Source organism: Syngnathus leptorhynchus, chromosome 5 (genome assembly GCF_054491065.1).
Source record: "Syngnathus leptorhynchus isolate UIUO chromosome 5, UIUO_Slep, whole genome shotgun sequence".
In the NCBI taxonomy this organism is placed as follows: Eukaryota; Metazoa; Chordata; class Actinopteri; order Syngnathiformes; family Syngnathidae; genus Syngnathus; species Syngnathus leptorhynchus.
In genome coordinates this window covers 15,276,837-15,303,116 of record NC_141199.1, presented here as the reverse complement: position 1 = coordinate 15,303,116, position 26,280 = coordinate 15,276,837, and the positions used below count along the sequence as shown (strand labels likewise).

The following is a 26,280-nucleotide window of genomic DNA, read 5'->3' as shown; positions in this document are numbered from 1 at the left end:
TTTAGCCATATGGGACAATAATAATACAAACAATTATGGGGCTCTGTGTGCTAAATGTTTGTTGATCGAAGATCTTTAATCTATACAAATCAACAAGTTAAAAAAATGTAAATAAAAAAGGATGTATGGAAAAATACAAAAGGGCAACGAGTGCCAATATTACCACGTACAAACATGAAAAATCATTTTTTTATGGTCACCTTCCTTTCATTCCTCCTCGTGTTTATATTGAGTATTGAAAACGAATGCATCTATTCAGTGAATATTATAGCTGTGGATCGATCAAGTTGAAGGACTCCTGCTCAAACTGTGAATGCAACCGCGTTTGTACCATTTTGATTGTTTTGAATGGGAATCAAAAGCAGAATGAGAACAGGTTTGACTTAGCGGCTTTTGTCTCAAGCGGTTGACACGCGGCTGTCAATACGGAAGCAAAACAAAAGGAATGCGCATGCGCAAAACAGTGGCAAACAGGGCTATGACATCATCCATTCAAGCACTGAGACAAGCCTGGACACATTACTGTATTTATGTCGTCTCACACTTAACAACTCCTTCACTTTACGTACGAGCACCGAAAGGACAATGAGAACATAAATAACAATATTGTCAAGATATTTGATCCACTATCGTGGAGTACCTGTCAACCTGGGGAGACGACTGTGCAGGAGAAGGGGGATCACGACAAAAAACGACGACGATGGGGATTCTGGAGGATGAGCTGACATCCGCGGCTGCCACGGGGAACACGGCCGAGGTGAAGAGACTCCTCCAGTCAGGGGCCGACGTCAATGGGGCCAACCGGCTGGGTTACACCGCTCTGCAGGTAAGGAAAGACGCAGGTAGCCCTTTTTCTTCAAATCAATGAAATTAAATCAAATAAAAAATATTCAACTGAGTTGTATGTATCATGTGGAAATGATCTTATAAATAAATGTTGATTGAGTCATCATTAGGGAAAATATATTTAAGCGTTTCGTTTTTTTTTAAACATTTGACTTTATTAAAATGAATGAGGGTATTCATAAATGACTCGTTGAAAATTAAATATATAAGCTCTATATATTTAATTTTTAACGAGTCATTCAAATTATAGAGCCTATAATTTGAATGAAAAAGTCTAGTAACTCATGTTTATAAAGCACACTTTTTTTTTTTTTTTCTGTTTCCACCCGCAAAGGTGATGATGATGGGGAGCACGCCTGTGGCCCACCTGCTGCTGGCAGGTGGTGGCGACCCAAACGTGGCCGACTTAAGTACCGGGAGCACACCGCTGCACGACGCGGCCCGGACTGGCTTCGGGGACACCGCGCGGCTTTTGGTCCGCTTCGCTGCCTCTCCGCAGGCCAGGGATCATTCCAACTGTCGGCCCGTGGATGTGGCTCGGAGATATGGCCACGAGGACGTCGTGGCCTTTCTGAAATCTCTGTGAAGGACTTTTTTTCAAATTATTATTATTATTATTGAGGAATTGAGTGTTGTGATATTGAATTTATTTATTAAAGGTAAGGTGTTAATGACACTTCCTTGGATTTTTGGAACAAAATCCGTAGGAACAAAGGCTGGTACGATCATTGGACTTTTAAAAAAGCATGATTTATTCACTTTATAAATAATCAAATGGACTTATCTCACTAATGTAGTCTATAATTGATGTTTATGCAGATGATGCACTTAAAAATACTGTCTCAACAGAGCTTTATATTTGAATAGAAAAACATCAACTATTAATTTTATTTTTACCATTTAAAACGAGATGAGTTTTTCATTAAAGTGAAGTTTAGAAAAATGGTGTCCACACTTCATGCAGGGAAAAAAATCGCACGTTTTGCACAATTTATAACACCTTCTGACCACCTTTTTGTTTTCATTTACACTATTTCATTTTTTTGTGCCATTTAAGGCATGCCTGTTTGTGCACAGTATACCAAATCAGCACGTAGGAAATAAAAAACATTTTTAAACCTGTTTTTTTTTCTCTCTCTTGTCTTTTGTGAAACAAAATGTCTGTTATGTCACTGATGATAAAGTCCATCCATCCATTTTCTGTACCGCCAATTTTGGTAATTATTTTCTAAATGTCTCAAGTAAAAGTTCTATTGCTTCAAATTACACGTTAGAGCCTTCAGGATTGCTCAATAAATTACTAACACGGCTTTGGCAGGCAGTATTGTATTTGCATATCAGCAGAATAATAACTGATTCATAAAGCATATTTCAAAGGCCTAAAGGACATACAACTGTAAATAATGGGGCTACTTGAAAGTACTAGAGACTGTTTGTGTGCATTGAATCAATGTGCTTTGGTGAACAGTTTTTTTTGTGTTTTTTTTAATGCATCGACACAGATTTAGGAAGGATTCAATTTCAGAAGAGGGGAAGGCTGCATCCAAAAAAAAAAAAGCTTCAAATTCAATCTGTCTATTAAAAACAAAAACATATAAAAATGTATACAGCATACACATGTAAAGCATCCAAAAAATAAAATAATATCTAGTGAAAATGTCAAATTAATGTCCAATCAAACTGGTAGCAGTCCTAACTTGTGGCGGTACAAAACCACAAACTAGTTCAAATCACTTAAGATGACAAACTTGACTTTTCCTTTCCTTTTTTTGGGGTTCAATGTTTGGGCAACATCACTGAAGACTGGGCCATGGCCTGCAGCAGAGCATGAAAATCATTATCACCATAATACGAAGGCAGAAGAATACATAAAACATTAAAAAAACAAAAAAAGAGAGCTATTGAGAGATAGGACTGGCCAATTACATTTATACAAATATAAATCACAATTTTGGTAAGCAGTTTTTTTTTTTTTTTATTATTATTTGTCACGCCAGCTCCTTACCTTCAACAAGGTTCTGGTCTGGCTCCAGTCCACCTGGCTGATCTGAGGTATGACAGTCAGCAGGATACTGCTGGCTTTGTTGGCATTCTCTTTCATGGTCTTCATCACGTTGTCCACACAGACCTGCAGCGCAAAAGTCATGTGACTTGTAATTATAGCATTCGCAGTATTACACAATCTCCTTTGACAAATTCACAATTTCCAGGTGTCCGAATAACAGATATGTCACCTGTGGTTCCGCTGCTTCACTATCATTATGTTCAACTTTCTGCGGAGCTCGAGAGTGATTCGTTTTACGAGTGTGATGACGATTGGCACGGAGGCGTGCAGTGCGGCGGCGGCGGCAGCTTCCGAGTGAGCCGCAGGGTCAGCGATAACATTGATCCGACCCCATTCCGCTTCCGAAGTTCCTGCCGCCGACCTCTTTCCTGTTCTGTTACGGAGCGCCTACCACATCCTTCCGCCCGCTCCAGCTTTACAACTACTTCCTGACCCCCCCCCCCACCACCACCTTCCGCACCCTCCCCGGAGGGCTGCTCAGCTGCCAGCCTCCGGAGTGAGCCCCGCCAGAGGTTGTTTGACTCACAATGACTCATCGGCTTCACTGTCCTCATCCGGGCAAACAGAATGCAGCTGAGCCAACGAGTGTGCGGCTCAAAAGCGGTGAAGGGTGAATTGAGGTAAGAGTCACGGATGGAAATTATTCCCTCGGTATTCGCGGAGGAGCCCAACCACGAGCGGCGGAAGTTTGCAAGTAGTTCACACATCAGCCAGACACTTGAGAATTGTCTGTAGATCCCACAAGACGGTGGTGAGTTTGAAACCCATCAGCTCACGTTAACATAGGTCCTTGGCACGAAGATGGCACAAAAAAAGCATTATTTTCCACAAAAGTGAAATAATTTCTTTCGTGACTGGCATAACAAGAGACATCTCAAAAACGACGTGAACTACAATCACTTTTTTTTTTCCCATCATATCATAATCTAAAATATTATTGTAGTATTATTGCTATGTTTATTCAGATTATTAATTTTTTTTGCATTGCAATGTTATTTTACTGATCATGTTTCACTATTCCATTTTCCAATAAAAGAAAATACTAAATGTACATTATGACTATTTACCTTGAAAAACTACTTAACAGGGAAACGTTTGACAAACATAACTAAGATCACGTTTTTTGCTTTGGGAGAAAACAAAACAAAACAAGGGGGAGATCAAAGTGAGTGATAGTTGTGCACTTTCCTAAATATGGAACTGCTCTCAACTCATCTGACAACTTTGTACAAAAAGTAGCTCTATGACGCCTGGAGCGTCAACCATGAGAAAAAAAAACAAGCCAGAAAAACGGAGTTACCGCCTCCTCGTGCTCCTTCCAGCAGTCGTAGTCTGTCGCCATGGCGATGCTGGCGTAGCACAAACCCGCCTCCTTGGCAAGGACCACCTCAGGCACCGTGGTCATGTTGATGACGTCGGCGCCCCACTGGCGGAACATCAGGCTCTCAGCCCGGGAGGAGAAGCGGGGCCCCTCGATGCTGAGCATGGTGCCCTTCACGTGGCACTTGATGCCAAGACTTCGTGCCACCTCCACAAGCAACTGCGAGTAAGCAGTAAGAGTTGAACAATTTGGAAAAGTGATCTGAGTATTCCCCCCCCCAATAATAATAATCAAAATAATTGCAACGTTGATTTGTAACTTGTTCAGCGTGAGTAAGCAGGAGGGAATTTATGTCACTCGTGACTTTTGGTTGCTCACCTCTCTAGTCTTGTTGCAGAAAGGCTCAGCCATGGGAATGTGACACACGCCTGGAGGACTGGTCGGCTGACCGTCGTAAAGCGTTTGCGCTCTCTTGGTGGTGCTAAAAGTACATATATATTTCATTGGTTCATCTTAATTGGGACAGTAATCCCTCGCTACATCATTTATCCCGGCTTCAGTAGATTGCAGATTTCAAAATAAAAAATTCAGAATAAGAATTCTAAATTGAGGACTTATTGAAAGTTGCCCGCGAGCCAGACAAAAACTGACAAACTGGCAAAAATTAATTCCAAAAAGTATTATGACACATTTGAAGCATCTCTGAAATCTATGTTTCTGCATTACACATACACACAGTGAAATCTTAAGGAATTAAAATACATTTTGCATAAGATTAATAAATCTTATTCAGTGTCATGTCTAAGGTAAACTGTAATCACTGTCTGAGATTAAGGGCTATGTAAATACACTTGACTAAAACAAGAAGTTTAATGCACTGGCTAGTCTGTAAAAAAAGAATGTAATGACGGAACTTTCCACAAGTCATATGAGAAACGTGAGATGAGAAGGGAGAAAAGTTCTCAACGTTTAGAGAAATTCCTCCTTAGCAAAGTTCCGGGCATTTGTCATCTCGCTTGAGGTGGGAAGTCACATTGTTTACATATTTTTTTAATTTTCATTGTTGACACTGAAAAAGTATCAGCCAAGTGTGACGGCCAGTTCCGGCAATGGAACTCAAGTGGATCGTAAACAAATAAATTTGAAAAAAAATTGTAACAAGATGAGGGTTGTTGGTTTTTTTGTTTTGTTTTTTTAAATCACATGGAAACATGAATCATGTAACTGAGATGTGGGGGAACAAGTTTTAAATTGTTACGGAGTGATTACTTACTGTCTCCCCCTGTTGCTCTAATGAAATAAATGAAACAATCAGAAATTGCCCAGATATGCCCCAAATGGCGTCATGACCAATCTCAGCTCACCCGGAGCTTACCGGTCGATGAATTGATCTATGATGACGATGTCGCCAGGTTGGATCTCCTCTCGCAGGGATCCGCACGCCGTGGTGGCCAGCAGATGTGTGCAGCCCTCTTCCCTCAGCGCCCAGATGTTGGCCTGGTAGTTGACGTTCGATGGCATGATGGTGTGTTGTCTTCCATGTCTGAAAAAACCATCAACATTTAGGATGGGACCAAATCAGCCTTTTTTTTGGGGGGGGGGCTGTTTAGTTTCAAGAGAAATGACAATTGTGGGGACAAAAATGTTTGAATTAACTAACGTAATTGCTGTTACTTCTACGTATACTTTATTAATAAAGCCAATAATTTTTAGCAGTACGTGATGAAAAATCTTGAGTTAAAAATTACTCTAATGATATAAATGAGATGACTGAAATTCCCAATCCAAGTCACTAGATGGTGCTATTATATTTTATTTCTCGAAATTAGGATGGATTGATCGATACTATATTCATCCTTTTGAGGAAAATGAGAGATATTGTTGCTATTATACAATTCTTTTCAACAAAAGGTTCTTACCTTGCTAGGAGGACACATTCAACATTTTTTATTTTTCCTAGTATCAAGGCATCGGATGGCTGTCAACAAAACAACATTAATGGGGTAAACGAGAAGAAAAAATAGAAACAGATGAAAGTTGATGGCTAAATGTAATGTCGAGCACATAACGAACCTTTCCATACGGTGTGTCAACATAACGTTCGGTTCTTCCCTCCAGTATATCAGGATCGTCAAGGCCCGAACCGCCGATTATTCCAATCTACAAATTAAAAAAAAAAAGTAAAGAGAAGATTCACTTACATTACACTCAGTTCTGGTGCTTGGGATACTTTTAATTTGTAAAAACTAACGTGGCATTAGTGTTAAAGAGAGGCGAGTGTTAACAACGACAGGTAATATTGCTTTTGCGATTTGAATAAGAAGCACGACTTCGTGAAAATGACACCAAACCATGTGAGTTTATCCCAGACATCAGTCTGATGACAACTTGTGTTCGGCTATGCTGCCTACTGCTCTGTTAGCATGTTTGAGCGCGGCAGCGGCTACTCAAACAGAAAGAAATGAAATGACTTTATTTTTACCTTTACAGGTAACGAAGAAGACATCGCGTAATTGTTCAATAATAATGATATTAGAACGAATTACGAAACCAGCAAGTTGCAGCTTCCGTAGTACTTCACGTGGATGGCAACCGACATTTCTCTTCCTGGTTTAAACACGTCTTTCAAAATAAAAGCTGAAATTGTTAGTTTGAACTACAATGCCATTTCCGCTTAACAGACCAAGCACAATCTTTGCCCGCCCTGTTTTTTGTTTTGTTTTGGTCACACACAGTCATATTTGGGAACCGAACTCATGGTGCCAGCACAGCGGACACCGTATCCGAACTGTCCTTCCAGCCAGTCACGTAGCGTGACGTCATCAAGTGTTCGGACCTTGAGTCAATCTGTGTGCGCTCTGGATAATTTGATTTTTTCAGCGCGTTATGTTGCCTTTACAAGTTATTTTAAATCCCGTCCTAAACCACGATCCATTTCAAAGTGCAATAAATAATTGATACATTGTAATAGATGATGTAAAAACAAAAAATATTGCCTGTTGTGTATGTGGATGCTGGACAAAATGAAGTTGTTTGAAAACAAGTTTTAATAAAAACACTATTGCTGATCAATAAGCAACAGACGGAGCTTGGGGACATGCCACTGCAAAATAAAGTGATCCCTGAGAATACTTTCGAAATGAGGCATTATTAAATGGAGTTTAAGAACATTACCCTTCCCCCAGCGGCACTTGAAAATACAAGGGTTTTCCACTAATTACAACCGAAAAATATTTGTCTTACAAATATTCAATGCGATTATAATTATCCTAAGGAGTTAACGGGATTCATGGCACATACAAACGTCCAAATTTGGCCACAAAAATTCTGGCTGTAGGAACAGAACTTCCAAGATAAAATTCCATCATGAATCTTAACCCGAGGACCCCCCTGTAATAAAATAAAATAGTCCATGATGACATGGAAGCGAGGAACTGCCAATGTGGACAAACAAAAATGTTCATTGCGACGTTCAAACACACTTGGAAGCTAAATGTTAAAAATGTACTCTCACATATTCTCATGACTTGACCAGTTTAATTTTTCCCCTCACATTTGGCCTACATTTTATATATATATATATATATATATATATATATATATATATATATATATATATATATATATATATATATATATATATATATATATATATATATATATATATATATATATATATATATATATATATATATATATATATATATATATATATATATATATATAAAGGTTGTTGACATTTAGTCTAGGCGTACAGTCAAACATATTTGGCGGTGGAGAATATTTATTCCGCATTGTCAGTTCCACTCTTCCGTATGACGAATTTTGCGTCTGGTGAAGCCAACTTTTGAAATACTGCAGGCGGGGGACATGAGGTGTAGTTGTAGCTATTAGCTGAGGCTACCCAAAAAATCATTTGGCTCATGTGCGGCATCATCCATGGGGTAGAGGTCTTTGCTGGAGGTCGCGGGCCGCGTATCATCGCTACGATCACTGCCGCTCTCGATGGTGATCGGCGTCGGCGAATGTTTCTCAGTGCTCGTGTGCCGCCGGCTCTTCTTCTTGTGTTTCTTCCTCTTCTTCTTGTGTCGTTTGCTACGGACACTCAGACTCCTTTCCTCTTTCTCCTCTGCTGCGGAGTCGTCGTCTTTGGGGGACGAGGCGTTGTCGAGGTGTCTGGTTTTGTATTTCCTCTTGCCGGCGGGTTTCTCGAGGTGAGATCGTCGCGGCGAGCTCGACCTGGACCTCTGCCCGTCCCGCCGCCCCGGTTCACTGCTGCGACTCCTGGAGCGATAGCGTCGTTCGGAATGCTTTCTGCTAGCTTGATGGGAGATGTCGCTCTCTTTCCTTCTGAGTTTACGGTCGTATTTCTCGTCCCTGCGATCGGGGCAGTGATAGTCTCTCTCTCTGGAGCGGCAGTTGGATGGACTGCGGCTGGGACGTCGTGGCTTGGCGCTTGACCTTCCGCTCTTGTGCTTTCTGTCCTTCCAGTCGCGTTTCCGGCCGGATCGCTCGGAACCGCCTCCGTCTTTTCTCTCGGACTCGCTCGACGCTTTGCATACTTTCGACTTTAGAGTGCATCGTTTTTCTTTGGTATCGAGGTGCGGGAGGCGGCCCGTGTCGACGGGCTCGCTCCTCGGCGAGGATGACGGACTGTTGCTGTCGAAGCGAATGTGCCGGGGCAGGCGTGGCGCTTCTTTAGCGTCGTCGCTCCAGGACTCGTCGGAGGAGAGTTGCACCAGCTCGGGGGTTCTTTGGGCCCTGGCCTTAATAAAACCTACGATGACGCAGTCGTCACTTTCCGAAGACAAACACTCGTCGACTTGAACGCGTGTCGCGTTGCCTTGCTGCGGCGGCGAAGTGGGAATTTCGCACGCTTCCTCCTCGACGCTGCTGTCCGAGTCGGAATCGTGGACAGACTCTCTTTCCGTTTGACTCTGCTCCCCGGTGGTGGAATACGACGGCCCTGGCGTTTCATCGTCCCACAGGGAGCGGCTCAGATTAGACGTGCTGTAACCGGGAGTTCTAGGGGGCTCCAAATCCAATCCCTCATCCTCCGAAAGAGCTATGACGGACGAGTTGGAGCTGATGTCCGAATTGGAGGAGTGGGCCGAACCGTCGTACATGGCGTGTTGGTCGTAGGCGTCCATGTTAAACGGGGACTTTGCGAAGCTGATGAATTCGTGCAGAAAGTGCTCAGTGCGGCCCTGCAGAAACGGCCAGAGCTCTTCCTGGATGGCTCGGTCTTCCATGTCCACACGGGTAATGCGTGACATGATGACGTGCTGGACGATGTTAACCAGGGAGCCGTGCGCACCGTATAGCACCACGAGCTCTCTTTTTAGCCAAGGGATAAGTCTGTGCAAGCAGGCGGGGTTTTTACGATAGAACTCGGCCGAGGTGTCTCGGGAACGTCCTCCGTCGCGCACAGTACGGACTCTCAATCCCTGTCGGTAAAGTTCCCGCCGGAAGTTGACCATTTCCAGCTCTCTGATGTTGTGCAACGTGCGGCCTTCGCTCGCTGCTTTCCTTTTGGCTGCCATCCTCATCATCATGCGCCGGATGTAACGCGTCTGCTGCTGCTCTGGAGGATCGGCTGTCGATTCAAACATTACGCCGTTGTCTGGAGGAGGAGAAGTCCTTCCCCACTGTTGCCGCTGTACCCCGGTAAGTGTGGTACGGTATCTAAAGCGCACACCGCCAAACATCCCAAATGATCCATTGGTAACCGGTTTCAAGTCGTACTGTTTAAAGTCTTGCTCCGATTTGATACTGTGATAAATGGAATTAAATGGCTGCTTGCATAAGGGACATTCAGCCTTGTTCTTGGACCACTCGTGGATGCAGCGAAAACAAAATTTGTGCAGGCAGATATCCAGGTAGGCAATGTTGTTAAAGACATCTAAGCAGATGGGACATTTGGAGTCCGGAGACACTTCAGCCGTCTTGGCTTCTGTGGTTTTCCTCTTGTCCCTTTTCTGGTTCTGCTGCAGGGCAAGCTTGATTGCAGACATGGTCTGGAACAAAACCAAGTAGCACTAAGATTCAGACATTCAATTCATTTGTCATTTATATTGAAGACATTGCCACTGTCCCTTTGGTTTCAGGGAGTGTTGCACTGCACTGTACTTTACTTCGAGTGTGCTTAAAGTTGTTTTTTTTCATACATAGACACCTTTGCACAAAAAGAGGTCATAACCCACTACTAAAACAACTTGCACTTTACCCTCCATGACATGCTGTAAGAAGTTTTGGATCGTGACCATGTCAGACCAGTAGAAACGTTTTTCATGTTTTGAAGCAAACACACTGCCTAATGCATTGTGGTCTATCACAAACACTAAATTCCCTGACCTACCTACCTACCTACCTATCTATCTCTATCTATCTATCTCTACCTACCTACCTACCTACCTACCTACCTACCTACCTACCTACCTACATACATACACACACATATACATATATAAGATGTTATTACGTGGTTAGCACCAATCGGCTGCTTCCTTTTCTATTGCTTGGACAATTTACAAGTTGACTCGAGATATAACGCTTCATCAAAGTATAGATTTGAGCTAGCCTTGATACCTCTAAACTATCTAGAGATGAGATTGTTTTGTGGTTTACACTAGATAGTACTTGTTTAGCTAGTGGGCCAGCCGGCTATCAACTTGAGCTAGGTTAGCGCTAATGCTAACGAGGTGGCTCGGCTGTCTTTGAGTAGTTAAGTTTGACATCAAACATAATATTTACCTTGGATTTTTAATCCTTCTGGTAACTTGGTCACCGATTAGCCTCCCCTCGTCTCTTAAAATAAAAGCTGAACAGCTGCATTTGACAGACACCCAACACTTTTCCCCAGATGAGAAGCGTGTCTGAGTGCCGTCATTCCCTTAATGTTACAGTGTTGTCGCTCGTAATCTGTCGTGAACTTCCGGCTTTCACAATAAGAGAGCACTTCCGTTTTAAGAAAATAAAACCACGTTTGATTTGAGAAATGAAATTGACATTTTGACCATGTGACGCCCTTAGAGACTTGAACCATTTTAATAATCTTGACTTAACATTTCTTTTTAAGAAAAATAATGGAATAAAGGTAAAAACATACATTGCATTAATACTACTTTGACAAGTACAACTTATTCAAAACATTCTACACATAGGTTGACTTTTAAACAAGCACACATTTAATATTTAGAAAGCGACTCACACACATGACTTTATCTATATTTTAATTGGCATATTCACAGTTTTTACAAACAGACATTTCGGAAATTCAATGGGTCAATGATGATGATCGTGGCTCTCGGGGAGTCCCGGCACAACTTGGCCTGTCTCCAGAATAGTGTCACCCTAAACAAAAAAGATACACAAACATTTTATTCCATCAAGAGGGGTTTTACATTTGGTTCAAACTAATAAATCTATATTTCCTGTCCACATTTGCATCCCAGCAGAGGGTGATATTGCCCAACATGATGGCACCCTGAGATTTTGTTCAATTCATATAACACTGATGCAATATTTAGCCAAATACCACAATTTGACTGGCGCTGGCACACACAATGAACAAAGTTCCCCTTGAAAACTTTGTAACAACACAACACAAATGCTATTTTTAAGAAAAAAAAGGGCAAGCATAAAGCCAGAAGTATACATTAAATCCTGAACTACTTTTCTCAGTTTTGTCAGTATGACCAACAAAACACCACAGACGTGAAACACAATAAAAGCATATTTTTTGTTAAATAAATCGATACTTACCGGGAAAAGCTTGGGTTTCAATTCCACAATGCCATATGGTCTTTTCTGTCCGGGAAAATAATACAAAACATAGTTATTTGAGGTTACATACTATTTTTCTTCTCTGTGACCTTCCATACAGCTGTTCCGTACTGTATGTATTATTTCTTATATTTGATATTTAATAGTAGCTTCAACTTACAGCAACATGATATTTGACGTAGTAGTGGACTACCCAAGCAGGAATTAACAAGCGTGTTAATGTGAAAACGCTCCCTTTGTAGGCTTTGTATGTCTGAAATGAGAAACATGTCATGTACATCAAAACAATTATTAATAAGCACTGTAATAGGCGGTGAAAAAAATTATCATTAGCATGCAAACTTAAAGCTGGCACTTTTACACTGTTCCACTAGATGGCGTTTCTCCTCTGTTTCCCCAATGAGTGACAAAATGCACAAATATCTGACTAGAATTGAAGGCTAGGCGTGTGCTAATCGCTGCTAGCTACTATTAGCATCACTCACGTAAAGCCGCCACAAGCTCTTGGGCTCTAGAAAACCTGTCCAGAACTTGGTGACTGCGCCGGGTGGTTTTGCTTGTACGACAGGCTCCCTGGGGCTGAGTTCCTGGTCCTTCAGCCACTGTCTTCGGAGCTTAGTGAGCTGATCCAAGCGGAGCTTCTCGTCCGGAGTGTAGCCAGACATTGTCGTTTATTTATGCGATATTATTGAACAACCTCAGTAAAGCTCCAATGACAACATGGAGGACTTTGACGTCGAAACCGGATGTGGGTTCTTCCACTGTACTAGTTTAGTAGCGACACCTGCCGCACGGGATGATTACATGCAACAGACGTTACAAGTGGTAATGCCGCACGGAATGATTACATGCAACAGACGTTACAAGTGGTAATTTTTCCGAATAATCTTGTTTACAAATAAAGACAACGTTCATTAGTTTCCATGTAATAATTATTACTATAGATTCATTACTGTTTTCAATACGTGATTTTTTTCTGAAAAATCATTCAAATAGGATTATAATTAGCCAATTTTTATGACATTTTTGGACTGCTATTACGGTGTATGACAGTTGAAAGTCATCCTTTAATTTTCGTTTCCTTGCAATTTTGGCTAGGTTATAGAACAGAGTCGCGTGTCTATTTGTGCAGCAAACTATTAAAACCTGGCTTCATTTATATTGCTCAAACCTATTTGTCTAAATTCACTTTGAAACACTCAGAAGATTATTCTGGAAGGAAATGATCGTAATGCCATTATTTGTTCAGTTATTGCATTGCATATGGCTCTGCTATGGTACAAGCTAAATCAATTGATGCCAGCAATATGACCGAAATGCTGTATTAAAGTGGGAACTATGTAGTGTAGTTCAACAACGACGACAATACACGCATTGATTACGTCACAAACGGCAAAGAGATTTTTATGAACACATATGTAGCTGTTGTCTTTAAAAAAAAGTAGATTGACGCTCCAATTTGCAAGACCATTGGACCAAATTCAGGTACGATGCCTAATATTTAGAGGAAAAAAATATCTATCGTATTGACCGGTTATCAAATCACCGGTTATCAAATCATAATTTCGTACGTCACGTTCTTGTTCTGCCTCCAGGGGGCGATACTGGGTGAAATCAGACCCAGAGTAGTGTTAGCCTCTGGGCGGTATATTGAAGATCCTTTTTTTTTTTTTTTTTTTTGTAACTTGAAATGAAACGTGTCACTTTCGCTTCTCATTTGTGGAAAAAATTTTTATGACAAATCTGGCTTTGCTGTCGCGTGATTGTTTCTCTTGATGCCTTTCACGCGACACTCCGCCACGAGCTTCAAATCAGGTCAGTTTGGGGTTTTCCACAAAGCTGCATGCTGTTTGTGAGGTTTATCAGCACACGGTATGTTTTGTTTAAGTAACGTTTCAAGTTTCGTCTTAGGTCAAATCTAAAAGGTTAGTCAGTCGTGTGTCGGTTCCTGTTTTCTGACGTCATCAATACGCGCTGGTATTTACGGCCTTTTTTTTTTAATTATATTTTTTATTGAGCTTCAATAACATACACAACCAAGTTCCGACAGGACCACAACACAACTAATGTCTTTAGATTATCATTTTTAAAAGAAATATGAAGTTTGTCGTGGTTCCAGTAAAAGTATTTTATTTTTATTTTTAAGTATTTAGTATTTACTCAAGTCGTTAAGGAAACGCTTCAAAAGGTAGTCATAAATGTCCTTCAGTAGGAAAGTAAACAAAAAACATGACTTCTCGATATCTGCAATCTATTTTTATGCATATTTAAATAAATAAAAATCCTAAATGGTTTTTATCTGATATCTATATTTAAAATCAGGCAATTGAACAGGGATGTATAGACTCTATATTCAATCTTATAAATGTGGGAGTCAAATATATATATATATAATATCTCTCCCCTCCTGATTGAACAGAATGTCTACCAGTACCCATCGCCATGTTGTCTGGGAGTCGGAGCGCCTCGTGGCCTACCTTCACCCTCGACCGTGGACGCCTGGCTCGGTAATACTGGAGCGCCGTGTGCCTGGAACAAAGGCGGGCAGCATCTTTCACCTGGAGGAGGCTGAATATTTGTCCTGGATGCTGGGGAGCAGGGCGGTGGCCCAGCTGCTGTGCGACAAACTCCGGGTGCATCGTTGTGCCCTGGTCACCAGACCCCATGTTGACAGACCTGCTCAGGTGTGCACTTCCTTGACCATTGTATTCATTATAAACGACTACAGGTGAGAAACCTGAACGCTATTTGGACTCAAATTTGTTTAGAATTTGGATTTGATGGCAGCTTTGGATGTTTTGGAAACTGCACTATAGGTCTGGTATTCATTGAATAGCTGAGAGGTTCCACAGAAGAAAACACAAATAGGTGACAAAAAAAAAAAGATGTTACCTGCTTTATTTTTACTTGTCTGAACAAAATAACTTGTGTATATTATTACAAACACATGATGAATCTCATCAAAATAAATGGAGGATTCTACTGAAGACTTCCGTTCTCCCTGGTGGAGGGAAAAAATGAAAAACGTTCTAACGGTGTTACTTGTGTTCTTTAATCTTCGAGATACGTGTCATCCCGTTGCACGGCCTGACTGCACAGTGGCGTCCTCACCAGGCAGGCGAGGAGGAGCACCACTCCTACGATCCGGGCTACTGCACCTCCAAGACGGCGCCTCGCTGGAGCGACGCTCGTCTGGATGAGATACTGGCCAGGATCCGTGCCAAACTCCCCAACCCCAACGCACCGCCCAACCTGACGTTCCTGGGCGACGACCAGTCCCATCCTGGTCTTTTCTCTCGTATCGTCCGGGGAGAGGAGACGCAGTGGCGAGTGTGGGAAGACGAGGGCCACGTTTCTTTCCTCACCCCGTTTCCCAACGCGCCCGGCTTCACCGTGCTCGTGCCACGCCGTCCTCTATCCTCAGACATATTCGGGCTGAGGGAGAGCGATTACGAGGGGCTGGTGCTAGCCGCCCGCAAGGTGTCGCATCTCCTGGAGAAGGGATTGGGGGCATGGGGTGTGGGTCTTATCTTTGAGGGCTTTGAGATTAATTACGCCCACGCAAAGTTGATTCCGCTCCTCCAGCTGCCGTCTGCCGGGGAAGGAAATCACAGCGTCCAGCCGGCGCCTCCGCAGTGCGTGTCCTCGTATCCCGGTTACGTCACCTCAGAGGACGGACCCGAAGCGTCCTTGGAAAGTTTGGAGGAGATGTACGCCAAGATGACCTTATAGTAGAGCTTTACAATGATGAGGTTAAAGATTAAAGTCCCAATGATCGTCACACACATCTGGGCGTGGTGAAATTTGTCCTCTGCATTTGAAAATAAAAATGATTAAAAAAAATAAAATAGGAGGGGTAAAGAAAGATTCAATAGGAGGCGGAATCAGACATCGATGCAGTGTGGCGTCCTCGCAACGCAGCAGCCACAACCCCGAGCTCCCACGCACTCCATCTTGGTGATATAGAGAAGAGGTTCCACGCTGCAGCTCAAGTCCATGATGGAGTACACGCTAATTCGAATCTGGCAGGTGAACTCCATCAGGGAATAGTAAGACGCAAAGGGCATCAGCACGGGCGGCAGGTAGTTGACCACGATGATAGCCAGGACAATGAGCACCATTTTCAGGGCCCTCTTCTTGGCCGGGTGCATGACCTCCTTGCCGGCGACGGAACGCCGCAGCACCCAGATGACGGAGATGTTGCACAGCACCATGACGGCAAACGCAAAGAGCACCACGCCGCTGAAAACGCCGTTAACGCTCCTTGAGCCCAGGATGCATTTAGCCAGGGCGTACGGCATGATCACGGCCCATGTGGCCAACGAAATCCCAGTGCGAATCTTCTTGTTCTGGTTGCTGGCGAATAACACGGGGTGGACCACCGCCATGTGGCGATCCACACAAACACAAACCTAAAAATCAGATAATATTGTTCATTGTAATACAGATTCATTTGTTGCTTGAGATGGTTTCAAAATTATGATTTCAATTTCAAAATCTGCCGCAATTTTTTTTCTTCTTTGTCACCTGGGGAAAATGTAAAACCGGACATCCCAATTAGACGCCAAGCTATAGTGTGATATGAAACTCACCAAGAAGAGCACCCCTAGGTCCTTCACGCCGTACGAGAACCTCTGCAGATACCAAATGCGCGCGTCGTCCAGCAGCAGAGAGTTGAGAAGCTCGGTGGGCATCATGAGGCAGAAGTAAGCGTCCAGAACGGCCAGGTTGATGATGAACACGTCCGAGGTGCACGCGTCGCTCTTCTTGGCGGCGATCTGCCAAATGACCAAGCCGTTGCAAGGGGTGCCCACCACCAGGTTGAACACCTTTACGCCGTAGTAGAAGACAAAGCCGTACGGTACCACAGGGGGCTGGCAAATGTGCCGCTTGAGTTCATCTTAGGGAGGAAAGTTGAAGGCAAGTTTAGCATTCAGCTACTAACTTTTCGAAATTTAGAATTGGTAAGAAATGAGTTTTCCTCATTTGTATTATTACACTGCATCATTAATGTTGTACTTTAAATTGCACCCGACGCCAAATAATCTATACGACATATTTGTAGTATGTGAGCATCATAAACATTTTAGTATTTTCTGAGAAAAAAATAAAAATAAAATCTAACTATTCTAGATTCCTTGGCAGTGGATTGTTTTTTTTCTCGAAACGAGTCACGTAATTCACGGAAGAACAGCAAACGTTGTAAATGATTGCATAAATTTGCTGAATAAATATAATTTACTTTGTTTTTTTCCTCTTTAATTTGCCGTTACTGTTGATGACCGGATCATTTTACCAAATTTTCCGTGAAATGAAAAAAAAACCTCCACACAATTTCCACAAAGTAAAAAAAAAAGTATTTTAGGAAAAGAATATGCGATGAAAAATAACACAAAATGTCTCTTAACTGCCACATTATATCAGTTTAGTGGTGAACCAATGCTTTCTCTCACATTGGACCCACAAAAATTGCAGTTCTTACCTTGATTGGCAGTATCAAGTCGCAGCAGCCTCAAATCAAGATCTGGATTGCAAACTAGAATTTTCTCAGCAGGTCGTGAGAATAAAAACAACCATTGACACAGGATGAATTTCACACCTGGTCATCTATTGGTTGGTCCGGTACGGTGAGCGAAGGGGGGGGCGTGGCCAGATGCACAACGTCACCCTGATGTTGTCTGTCCGTGTTGGCAACTAGATGGTCTGGGCGCCTCTGGCTATCTGGCGCAAACAGGTGACGCAAACTGAGAAATATAACGCAACGTCTTACCAGCCACGCTCCAATTTTAAAAAGCCTACTGGGAATTTAAAAGAAACCAATTAAAGACTTTAAAGTGGCGTTTGAGATGAAGTGATTCAGTATCCAACCTGAGCCAGCAGATGGCACTAGAGTGGAAAAACACTTTTTAAAAAAAATAACATGACATCGAGGCACTTCATTGTCTAAATTCTCACTTTAAAGTCAAAATTTTGGCTTTGAAGTGACAATTCTGACTATAAAGTCTAATTCGGACTATACAGTGAAAATTCTGACTAAAGTGAGAATAGCCACTTTCTGACTTTAAAGTCAAAGAATTCTCACTTTAAAGTCAGAATCCTGTCACACCTTTTTTTTTTTTTTTCACTGGCCCTAATCATCTTCCTTACGTCTTGGACGCCTTTCACTCGCAACAAAAAAGATTGCAAATAATAATAATAATAAAAAAAGAAAGAGGCTGACGTCCTTGAATTTTGAGGTACCACTATGATTTTTCATTGCAAATATATATTTGGAGACTGCATAAAAAAAAAAACACCTCCAATTGTGTTGCTGTCCTCCACTCAGAAGCTGACACAAACTTGCTGAGGAGCTCACAAACGTGAGAAAAAAAAAAAAAAAAAAGGGGCTTGCACACACGCACTTGGTTGCAGGCCATAAAAAAGGAAATGAGGCCCCAGCCACGCACAAGTTATGACGACATCTTCCTTCTATAGGTCGATTGTGCGTGTTTGTGTTTTTTTAACTCCAACGCTTGGAAGGCGGCGTCGTGTCCGATTGTTTGCTGATGAGCGGCGCTCCGTTACTCTTCTCCATCAGCTCCATGTCGCGAGACTTGGAGTTCTACAGGAAGGGGAGGAAAAGGTGATAGCATGGAGCAGGAAGGAGAGGACACCAGGTCAGGGGGGGGGGAACAAAGAAAGCAAAGAAGCAGAGGAAAACAAGTTAGTTAACCAAGACAAAGTGGGGAAAACGTGAAGATGCTCTCACTAAAAGACAACTTTTTTTTTTTTTTTTCGACGTTTCTCTTCAGTATAAAATGCAACCAAAATGTAATTCTACTTTTCTACCAATTTAACGTCCGAAGGTGGAAATGGACTTTTAACAAGGGCCTTTTCACGCTAGCTGCTGGTAAAATATGCAGACCTGACTTGAGAGGTTAGTATCAGAGGAAGGACACCATCTGTGTACCACAAAGCTGGGACTGGATTTAGATGACAGTTACTGGCACAGGCCATTATGGCGGATCTCAGTATACAAAGATACTTGTTGAGCATCGCATGTCTGGTATATGCTGCTGGTTTGTGGATTTATTATTTAAATGGCTTGCAAAAAAAACAAAAAAAAACTGATGCGAAGACAGATAAGGATAGACATTTTCATTCAAGCTGTATAAGTTGTTACATTTTGGTTTTTTTAACTGTCATAGCAAAAGTGGTTCCGATTTTGAGCCCATTGAAACATCCCAAGAGTCCACCAATTGTAAAAAAAAAAAAAAAAAAAGTTCGGCTTAACAAAGCACGCAAAAACTCAAGGCAAATCTATAGTATGACTTATGACAATCGCATTTTTTTTTTTTTTTCCGGCCTTCCTGTGTGGAGTTAGCACGTTATTCCCGTGTCATGGCAAAAGTGTTTCCGATTTTGAGCCCATTGAAACATCCCAAGAGTTCACCAATTGTAGAAAGAAAAAAAAAAAGTTCGGCTTAACAAAGCACACAAAAACTCAAGGCAAAGCTATAATATGACTTCTGACAATCTTTCCGGCCTTCCTGTGTGGAGTTAGCACGTTCTTCCCGTGCCTACGTGGGTTTCCTCCGACTGCTCAGGCACGGCAGGCCAATTGACTGCTCCAAAATGTCCGTAGGTGTGATCGTGGGGGGGGGGGGAGGTGGTCGTTAGTCTACGTACGCCTTTGCCAGTTCAGGGTGCACCAACTCCCTGAAAACTGCTGGGATAGGCTCCAGCGTGCCACGCCCCCCAAAAAATGCTTCAGATAGTGAATGGATGAATTCAAAGCAAACGGCGCCCCTATCCTGCTTTGGTATAACCCGACGGGCGTCAGATCGATATGCAAATCGCTTCACGGTTTCTCGATCCGGGCCGCTCCCCTATGATCCACCCGTGGGAAAGGAGTAGAAGACTTCAAGCTGATTGGAACAAGTTGTACATCCGACCAAACGTTTGTTTTGACCAATCACGGCGACAGAAATGCTAATTCGGAAAAAAAAAAGTAGAAAACAACACCAATATCTTTTGCAGCTTCAAATGCACGACGCGCCTCTCTTTGCTCTTCTTCCAAAAGGAAGCAACTCGGTGAAGAGTGAATAACGAGGACCTTTCGGGTGGTTCGGGAACGGCGTGCGTGCGGTGAGCAAACGGTCACGGCGCGCGCTAGTGCTTGTTTGCTTTAAGACTGGTGACTTCGGTTCCGTTGCTCTCAGATAGTACCTCGTGGTCCAGGGTGTTAAAGTTCACGCCAAACGAGCTGGACTTGTCGTCGCTGCGCCGGCACAGGCAGCAGAGGATCTCCTTGAAGGTCCTCCGCATGTCTTTGTCCCTGAAGGAGTAGATGATGGGGTTGACCAGCGAGTTGCACTCGGCCAGCACCAGGCAGTACTTCTCGTAGCGTAGCACTTTGCACTCGTCACAACCCAGGCCGTCCAGCAGCAGCACCACCAAGCCTGGAGTCCAGCAGATCACAAACCAGCCTGTAGAGGGAGGCAGAGGAATATTTCATCGGACTAATTATGCAAGACTTTCAATTCTAATCATGAAATAGTACAAAAGCGGGAACGGTGTTGATTTCGACATCTTTTCTTTTTTTTTTTTTTTTTTATAAGAAAAAATTTACACCGGTGTCCTGGAATTTTGGGTCGACAAAGCAACAAAAACTCATCTTGGTGGAGATGACTGAAAGGAATAAATATACAATAGCGCAAAGACAACAGATGAATGTGCTGAAGAATGTCCGAAGTAGGAGGTCCTTGAGGGAGAATGGGAATGTACCGTAAATTGATCTCACACACACACACGCACACACACACGGGCAAGCAGACCCACACAGTTTAGTTTGCATAATCACAGTTTCATTATCATGACATTTGATTGGGAAGCGCACAAATCCTTTCAGCCAATTGATAACACAGCGTAAAGTGTGTTGTGAGCACTTTGCATGAGGCCAAGGATCACTTGGAGCACACCAGATGTAAACGCTGAAACGGTCGCGGCCTGAGACAACACAAACAACACGCTCACGCACACACAAACTGACACGTCATCCCGTCTTTGCTAACTCAAGTATGCATCTCCCTGTCGAGGCACGCCGGGGTATCGCCGGCCTTCCTTACATGCCAGAGGTGGCAGGCGCTCGCTGCTAAGCGACGGCAGTAAAGACGAAAGGGACTTTAAGCAACTTGAGGAATTTATTGTCATGTTGGAAAGGCAAAACCAAGGCGGGGAGGGGGCTCGGACACGGTGAAAGGAGCGAGGAGGTACTTCAGGATTGTTCTCCGGAACGCAAGGAGAGTTGTGGAGTGAAAACACGCTGGTGTGTGCCAGGAGAGTCTCGAGGAACGAGTGCAGGCATACCAAGCGCGGACATGTTATGTTTTGGAAAAATTCAATTTCCATTTTTCTCTTCAATATTGCGATTTAACGCGCACTGATAAGGAGAAGAATGAAGATGATCTGATGTAAGACAGAGTCGAGAAGCTCCCAAATGTGCAAAGATGTGTCGCACTGTTCCTCACCTAAGATCATGGAGACAGTCTTCATCAGGTTGAGCACCGTCTCTCGATGTCTCATCTGGGTGGTGTGCTGCGACATCTGCTTGCTCTTGTGCCTCACGTACAAGAAGATGCGAGTGTAGACGGCTACCATGATGGAGAAGGTGAGCAGGTTGAGGAGCGCCCAGAACACCAAGTAGCTACGGCTGTAGAGCGGCGCCATGGTGGAACACTTGTCCAGATCACACAGGCAGTGCCATCCCATGGTGGGCACCAGGCCCATGACAATGGCCACCAGCCAGATGAAGATCATGATCACAAAGACCCGCCGGGTGCTCATTTTGCTGTGGAGCTGCATGTTGAAGATGGTCTGATGACGCTCCACCGCCACGGCCAGGAGGTTGAGGACAGATGCAGTCAGGCTGGTGTCGATCAGGCCTTGACGCACGAACCACTGGTACTTGGACAACTTGATCGTCCATGGACCTGTGTGAAACATCAAATGGAGGTAGGAGACACCTGTGAAAGAAGGTAGATAGAAAAAAAAATAGCATTACTGGCTGAGAGCTCACTGGCAGAGCGCTAAAATATGCTTGGACCGCAAGGCTGAAAAAAATCTGCGAGGGCAATATTTTGGAACCCCTGGTGATGCCAGGCCAGATGATCGATTGGTTTTTGGTGTATTTTTCAATTATTTCCGGATATTCTTTTTCACATTTCCACCTGGCCCTCGTGACAAAAATGTAGCGAATGAATCCATTTGGAACAAATGTTTGGGCTTGTCAATTTTCTTTTTTGACCCATTAAAAAATTTCAAAATTGACCCGAACCCCCCCACCGAGAGGAAAAAAAAATCCTAGCACCGCCCATGCCTGCAGCAGGTAAGATTCTGAACGACACAGCACAAGCGTTGAACCAGAAGTTCGGAACGTCGGGATATTTGACTTTGTTAACTGTCCTCGTGGTCAATCAAAAGAAATGAGTTGATTGTCCATCACCGGTTCGCCGTGTAACGTACCTGAGAAGAGGTCTGCAAAAGCCAGGTTCCCCAATAAATAATAGATGGGGAAATGGAAGCGTCTGTTTTTTAAAATGGCTCCAATGACCATCAGGTTGGAAAAGATGACAATGAAACAAACAATCATGCCCAGCGACACGATCACATAGTCACGACGGCGCCAGTGGTCGCTGATGTTCTTGCCGCTTTTTTCGTAGAAAAATTTCACACTGCGGTTCAAGTAGCATCCCTCGGTGTCGTCGGTTAGAATATCCATGGCGGCGAGAAGGTTGGCGGAGGCGGGGCTCGGAGGAGAGAGGTGAGATGCCGAGGCCTTTTCAAATTGACATATCGGATCGATGACGCTAGCTAGGGTCGCCTTTCAAACTGGCCCTCTCTCTGATGACCTGGAGGGCTGCATGCCGTCAGGTACGCGGATGACGATGCTTGTCTGTGGGACACACAAACGTGAACATGTGAAAAAAAAAAAGACACACACACACGGACGCACACAATTAAACAATTATAAATGAGTTTCAAAAAAATGCTTTTGCTTTATTGGAGTTATATGGAGAATTCAAAATTTCTCTTGACGGAGTCAGAGATGGATGAAGATTTTGTTCCCTTTTGGGTTTTTTTTTATTTCAAAAACATTTCTACTGTTTCATGAATGACTTTTTTGTCACATTGTGTCAGCACGAGAACAGGCTTGTCTTTTAACGTGCGGTACAAACTTGAACTCTCCAGTGAAAGGCTTTCTTTCGGGTCACCATCACGCCCTCGCGCTGACACCATTTTTTTCTGTTTCTCCATAACACCTTAAAATTACACAGCGCAGCTATGTAACACAATCTTAATCCAAACATTTTCTCACACATCTCAGTAGCCCATTGGCCAATTGAGGGTTCCATAGAGGAAGATGCCAAATTAAAAAATAAAAATGTAGAGCAGGAGGGGGACGTTCAGGGCCACAAATGTGTTTCGTTTAGAAGGAACGTGAAGAAATCCTCAAAAGTCTTCCAACATGCTGGAATTGGTAGAAACTCATTTGGTGATGGTCACAAATCAAAATCCTTGTCAAGAATTTTCTAAGAGAATAGAAAATATCATATCATACAACGTTTTTTTTTTTGGTTACCCTTCACTTTTTTTTGTGCTAGCTCAACACAGTCTGGATTCTTGGAATGAAAATCTGTAAAGCGAGGCAATATTTTGACAAGCACCACTGTCACATGTAGCCAGGTAAAGTTTTGGGTTTTTCCCAAAAGAAATAACATACTTCTGTACTGAAGTTCACAGGTCGATGGAAAGGGTCAACTAAAGCGTAAAGCAGAGCTTTGTAGTCATTTAACTGGCCAGCGATGGCGACTGCTGTTGTGTAGCAATTTGGCCCAACCTGCTGACACGAGAGCAAACATCTGAAGAGTGTTCCTCCAGTGTGAAACAATGCTGGCGTCCAAATTTATTGCGCCACTTCTGTGGCCTGACACATGACTTAGTGTTTTTTTTGCAGGGAACGCGTCTCGACAGTAAACAGCAGTTTCGACGCTAACCAGTCATTAGCAGGGCAGCCACGCCCGAGTCGCCTCGTCCTCCCACCGTTCTTAGAAGGGGGGGGGGGGGAAGTATTGCGTGAGCTAACAATTTCTTTTCAACAGGAAATTTACACCCAATTGATTTTTTTTTCTTTCTTTATTCATCTTCTGGTTGGGTTTGTGCAGATAAAGTGGCAGGAAGCTCCTACTTTGAGCAAATAACATCTGTATTATTGGATCCTTTTAGCCATTGAATCACCCCGACACATGCAGCCACATGTCACGGGCAAGTCGGATGGAAACCAATGCCGTGGGTTGAATGGGAGAACTTTGAGAGAGAGAGACAGATTGGAGGGAAAGCAAATCTAACTTGGGAAGTCCACCAAGCAAACATGCGGATCGGATGATTTCGCATCCCTTCATGGGTGTGATAACCAATTTGTGTGGACTAGAACCTCAGATGAGTATCACCTTATGTATATATTTATTCCAATTCAACTGTGTAGAAAAAAAAAAAAAGTTTTACAAGAAACATTTTTTGAGTCTTCAATCATCTCCAAAACAAAGCAAAGAATATTCTTGGCAAAAACATGATGCAATAAAACTATTCAATTGCTATAGTTTGAAAGCATTGTTAAAAAGTCATATTTGTATTGCATTTCAGCAGTTAGCCTTCTTGGATCAGATTTGTGTCTGTGTGTGTTGATCATAAAATATTATCTTGAAATGATCCAAGTCTTTTTTCTTTAAATAAAAAAAAGGAATCTGGGTTGGAGACTGAACACACTACCTTTTTTAAAATATATATTGTTTCCTCTGGAATAAAGAAGTGGGCAAACCGGATTATCCACCACATGTTGTGTATTCAAAATAACCCCTTAACTTTGTGAAAAATCCCAAAAAAGAACACCATAGATGTGGGGTTACAAATAGAATGAATTACAAACTGTGCAGCAAAACCACAGTGATAAATAATTAAAAAACAATATTGCCTGGCATAGATTCTTTATCTTCTTTATAAAAGGAATACTGTTTTTGCATTTTACCAATAGTCTTCTGCGATTCAGGGGCAAATCTACATGCAGTATGTCTAGCTATATAATAATAATTTAAAACTAGTTATTGATGCTACAGCCTACTTGCTTGTGAACGGAACCGAGGCTCAAAACAACATCCTGTGTCCCTTACCTAGGCACATTGGGGGAAGGGAAAAAAAAAAGAAGAAATCGATAATACGATTCAAAAGAGCGATAGAGCCATTATGAATAAATGAATGAGCACCTCACATTATATACAGGAAAAGCTACAAAACAAACCGACAAATAACTCCTTTTCAAATCAGATGAGTAAAAACTGGTCAAATATTGAAAAAAAAAGAGATTAAAAGTGAAGACAATTTGCACTTCTAGTAATGACACACGAATTTGATGCACAATTTGTCTTTGCGGGCCACCTAAAATGATGTGGCGGGCCGTATCCGGCCCCCGGGCCTTGAGTTTGACACCTGTGCTCAGACGTTCCGCGTACAGAAGCACCTCTGACACGCACGACAAAATGAAAGGGTACCTTTACCATAAAAAGCAATAAAACCATAGTTTCGCCTCAAAATGTTCATTTATAACACACGCAAAATAAAGAAATGAACGATCCTCACCTTTGTTGGTTCTTTGATGCTCAATCTTTGAGTAAATCCACAAAAGTCGTCGAGCTAGCAAACAAAGTACCTGAAAGTACCTGCAGGGTCACCTCCCGCAAAGAAGAAGCTGCGACGACCCACAAAAAAAATGTGACGGCAAATACGACACTCAAAAAAAAAAAAGAAAAAAAAGACACAAACTAAAATTCGGTTCCAATTCAAGCGTGGTTCGTTTTTTGAATTGTTGGCAGAAACTCCGAAACTTCCTCGGGCCAACCTGTCCGCCTGCTTCCGGGAATTGTATGGACTCTCCTGTCGTTACCTGCACGCCGGGCCAGCGCTTGCCGACTTTGGGCTGGAAGGGGCGGAAAGGGCGCGGCAGGCTTCACCGCTGGCCGCTTCCCCCCGCCTCCCTCGTCTCCTTCAAGAGGGGGATGTCGGAGTGCGTATCTTGGCCAGGTTCTCAAGCACCGCCTACAAATGGCGCGTCATTGGCTGAGCGCGATTCGGACCACCAATGATACGTTGAACTTGGATTGATTGACAGTTGGTGGTCGGCGGGATCACCTTGCAATTTGTTTGCTACTAAAGCGATGCAAAGTGAAAATAT

The 26,280-nt window shown here is 42.9% G+C and overlaps 7 protein-coding genes across 13 annotated transcripts; 2 read left to right on the top strand and 5 right to left on the bottom strand.

The window, feature by feature from the left end:
• The first annotated feature begins 283 nt into the window (after positions 1–283).
• Positions 284–2,124, top strand: cdkn2a/b (cyclin-dependent kinase inhibitor 2A/B (p15, inhibits CDK4)). Its single transcript, XM_085912839.1, has 2 exons — positions 284–826; positions 1,181–2,124. The coding sequence occupies exons 1-2, from the start codon at positions 701–703 to the stop codon at positions 1,430–1,432; spliced, it is 378 nt and encodes a 125-aa protein (XP_085768965.1). The 5' UTR covers positions 284–700; the 3' UTR covers positions 1,433–2,124.
• Positions 1,700–6,872, bottom strand: mtap (methylthioadenosine phosphorylase). The gene is made up of 8 exons (XM_085912838.1): positions 6,715–6,872; positions 6,306–6,392; positions 6,152–6,210; positions 5,608–5,775; positions 4,611–4,713; positions 4,212–4,451; positions 2,852–2,974; positions 1,700–2,661 (listed from the first exon to the last, which is right to left on the bottom strand). The coding sequence occupies exons 1-8, from the start codon at positions 6,736–6,738 to the stop codon at positions 2,623–2,625; spliced, it is 843 nt and encodes a 280-aa protein (XP_085768964.1). The 5' UTR covers positions 6,739–6,872; the 3' UTR covers positions 1,700–2,622.
• A 1,038-nt stretch (positions 6,873–7,910) lies between these two features.
• On the bottom strand, positions 7,911–11,163 carry toporsa (topoisomerase I binding, arginine/serine-rich a). Its single transcript, XM_085913079.1, has 2 exons — positions 10,986–11,163; positions 7,911–10,249 (listed from the first exon to the last, which is right to left on the bottom strand). The coding sequence occupies exon 2, from the start codon at positions 10,244–10,246 to the stop codon at positions 8,123–8,125; it is 2,124 nt and encodes a 707-aa protein (XP_085769205.1). The 5' UTR covers positions 10,247–10,249; positions 10,986–11,163; the 3' UTR covers positions 7,911–8,122.
• Positions 11,164–11,387: 224 nt separating this feature from the next.
• Positions 11,388–12,822, bottom strand: ndufb6 (NADH:ubiquinone oxidoreductase subunit B). The gene is made up of 4 exons (XM_085911967.1): positions 12,503–12,822; positions 12,178–12,270; positions 11,997–12,041; positions 11,388–11,585 (listed from the first exon to the last, which is right to left on the bottom strand). The coding sequence occupies exons 1-4, from the start codon at positions 12,680–12,682 to the stop codon at positions 11,517–11,519; spliced, it is 387 nt and encodes a 128-aa protein (XP_085768093.1). The 5' UTR covers positions 12,683–12,822; the 3' UTR covers positions 11,388–11,516.
• Positions 12,823–12,828: 6 nt separating this feature from the next.
• Positions 12,829–15,804, top strand: LOC147057225 (uncharacterized). 6 transcript variants are annotated; one of them, XM_085911963.1, is made up of 3 exons: positions 12,829–12,886; positions 14,437–14,701; positions 15,081–15,804. In XM_085911963.1, the coding sequence occupies exons 2-3, from the start codon at positions 14,438–14,440 to the stop codon at positions 15,747–15,749; spliced, it is 933 nt and encodes a 310-aa protein (XP_085768089.1). In that variant the 5' UTR covers positions 12,829–12,886; position 14,437; the 3' UTR covers positions 15,750–15,804. The 6 variants fall into 6 exon arrangements, with proteins under 6 accessions (XP_085768089.1, XP_085768088.1, XP_085768086.1 ...); XM_085911962.1 differs by lacking the exon at positions 12,829–12,886 and adding an exon at positions 13,366–13,502; XM_085911960.1 differs by lacking the exon at positions 12,829–12,886 and adding an exon at positions 13,533–13,889.
• LOC147057224 (uncharacterized) lies at positions 14,911–18,055 on the bottom strand. The gene is made up of 2 exons (XM_085911966.1): positions 16,610–18,055; positions 14,911–16,429 (listed from the first exon to the last, which is right to left on the bottom strand). Exons 1-2 carry the CDS (start codon positions 16,712–16,714, stop codon positions 15,902–15,904), a joined length of 633 nt encoding a protein of 210 aa, XP_085768092.1. The 5' UTR covers positions 16,715–18,055; the 3' UTR covers positions 14,911–15,901.
• A 203-nt stretch (positions 18,056–18,258) lies between these two features.
• Positions 18,259–26,080, bottom strand: LOC147057223 (lysophosphatidic acid receptor 2-like). 2 transcript variants are annotated; one of them, XM_085911959.1, is made up of 6 exons: positions 25,689–26,080; positions 22,521–22,950; positions 21,527–22,021; positions 20,395–20,485; positions 20,226–20,334; positions 18,259–18,618 (listed from the first exon to the last, which is right to left on the bottom strand). In XM_085911959.1, the coding sequence occupies exons 2-6, from the start codon at positions 22,774–22,776 to the stop codon at positions 18,517–18,519; spliced, it is 1,053 nt and encodes a 350-aa protein (XP_085768085.1). In that variant the 5' UTR covers positions 22,777–22,950; positions 25,689–26,080; the 3' UTR covers positions 18,259–18,516. The 2 variants fall into 2 exon arrangements, with proteins under 2 accessions (XP_085768085.1, XP_085768084.1); XM_085911958.1 differs by having other exon boundaries at positions 18,265–18,618; positions 20,226–20,485.
• Positions 26,081–26,280: the final 200 nt, after the last annotated feature.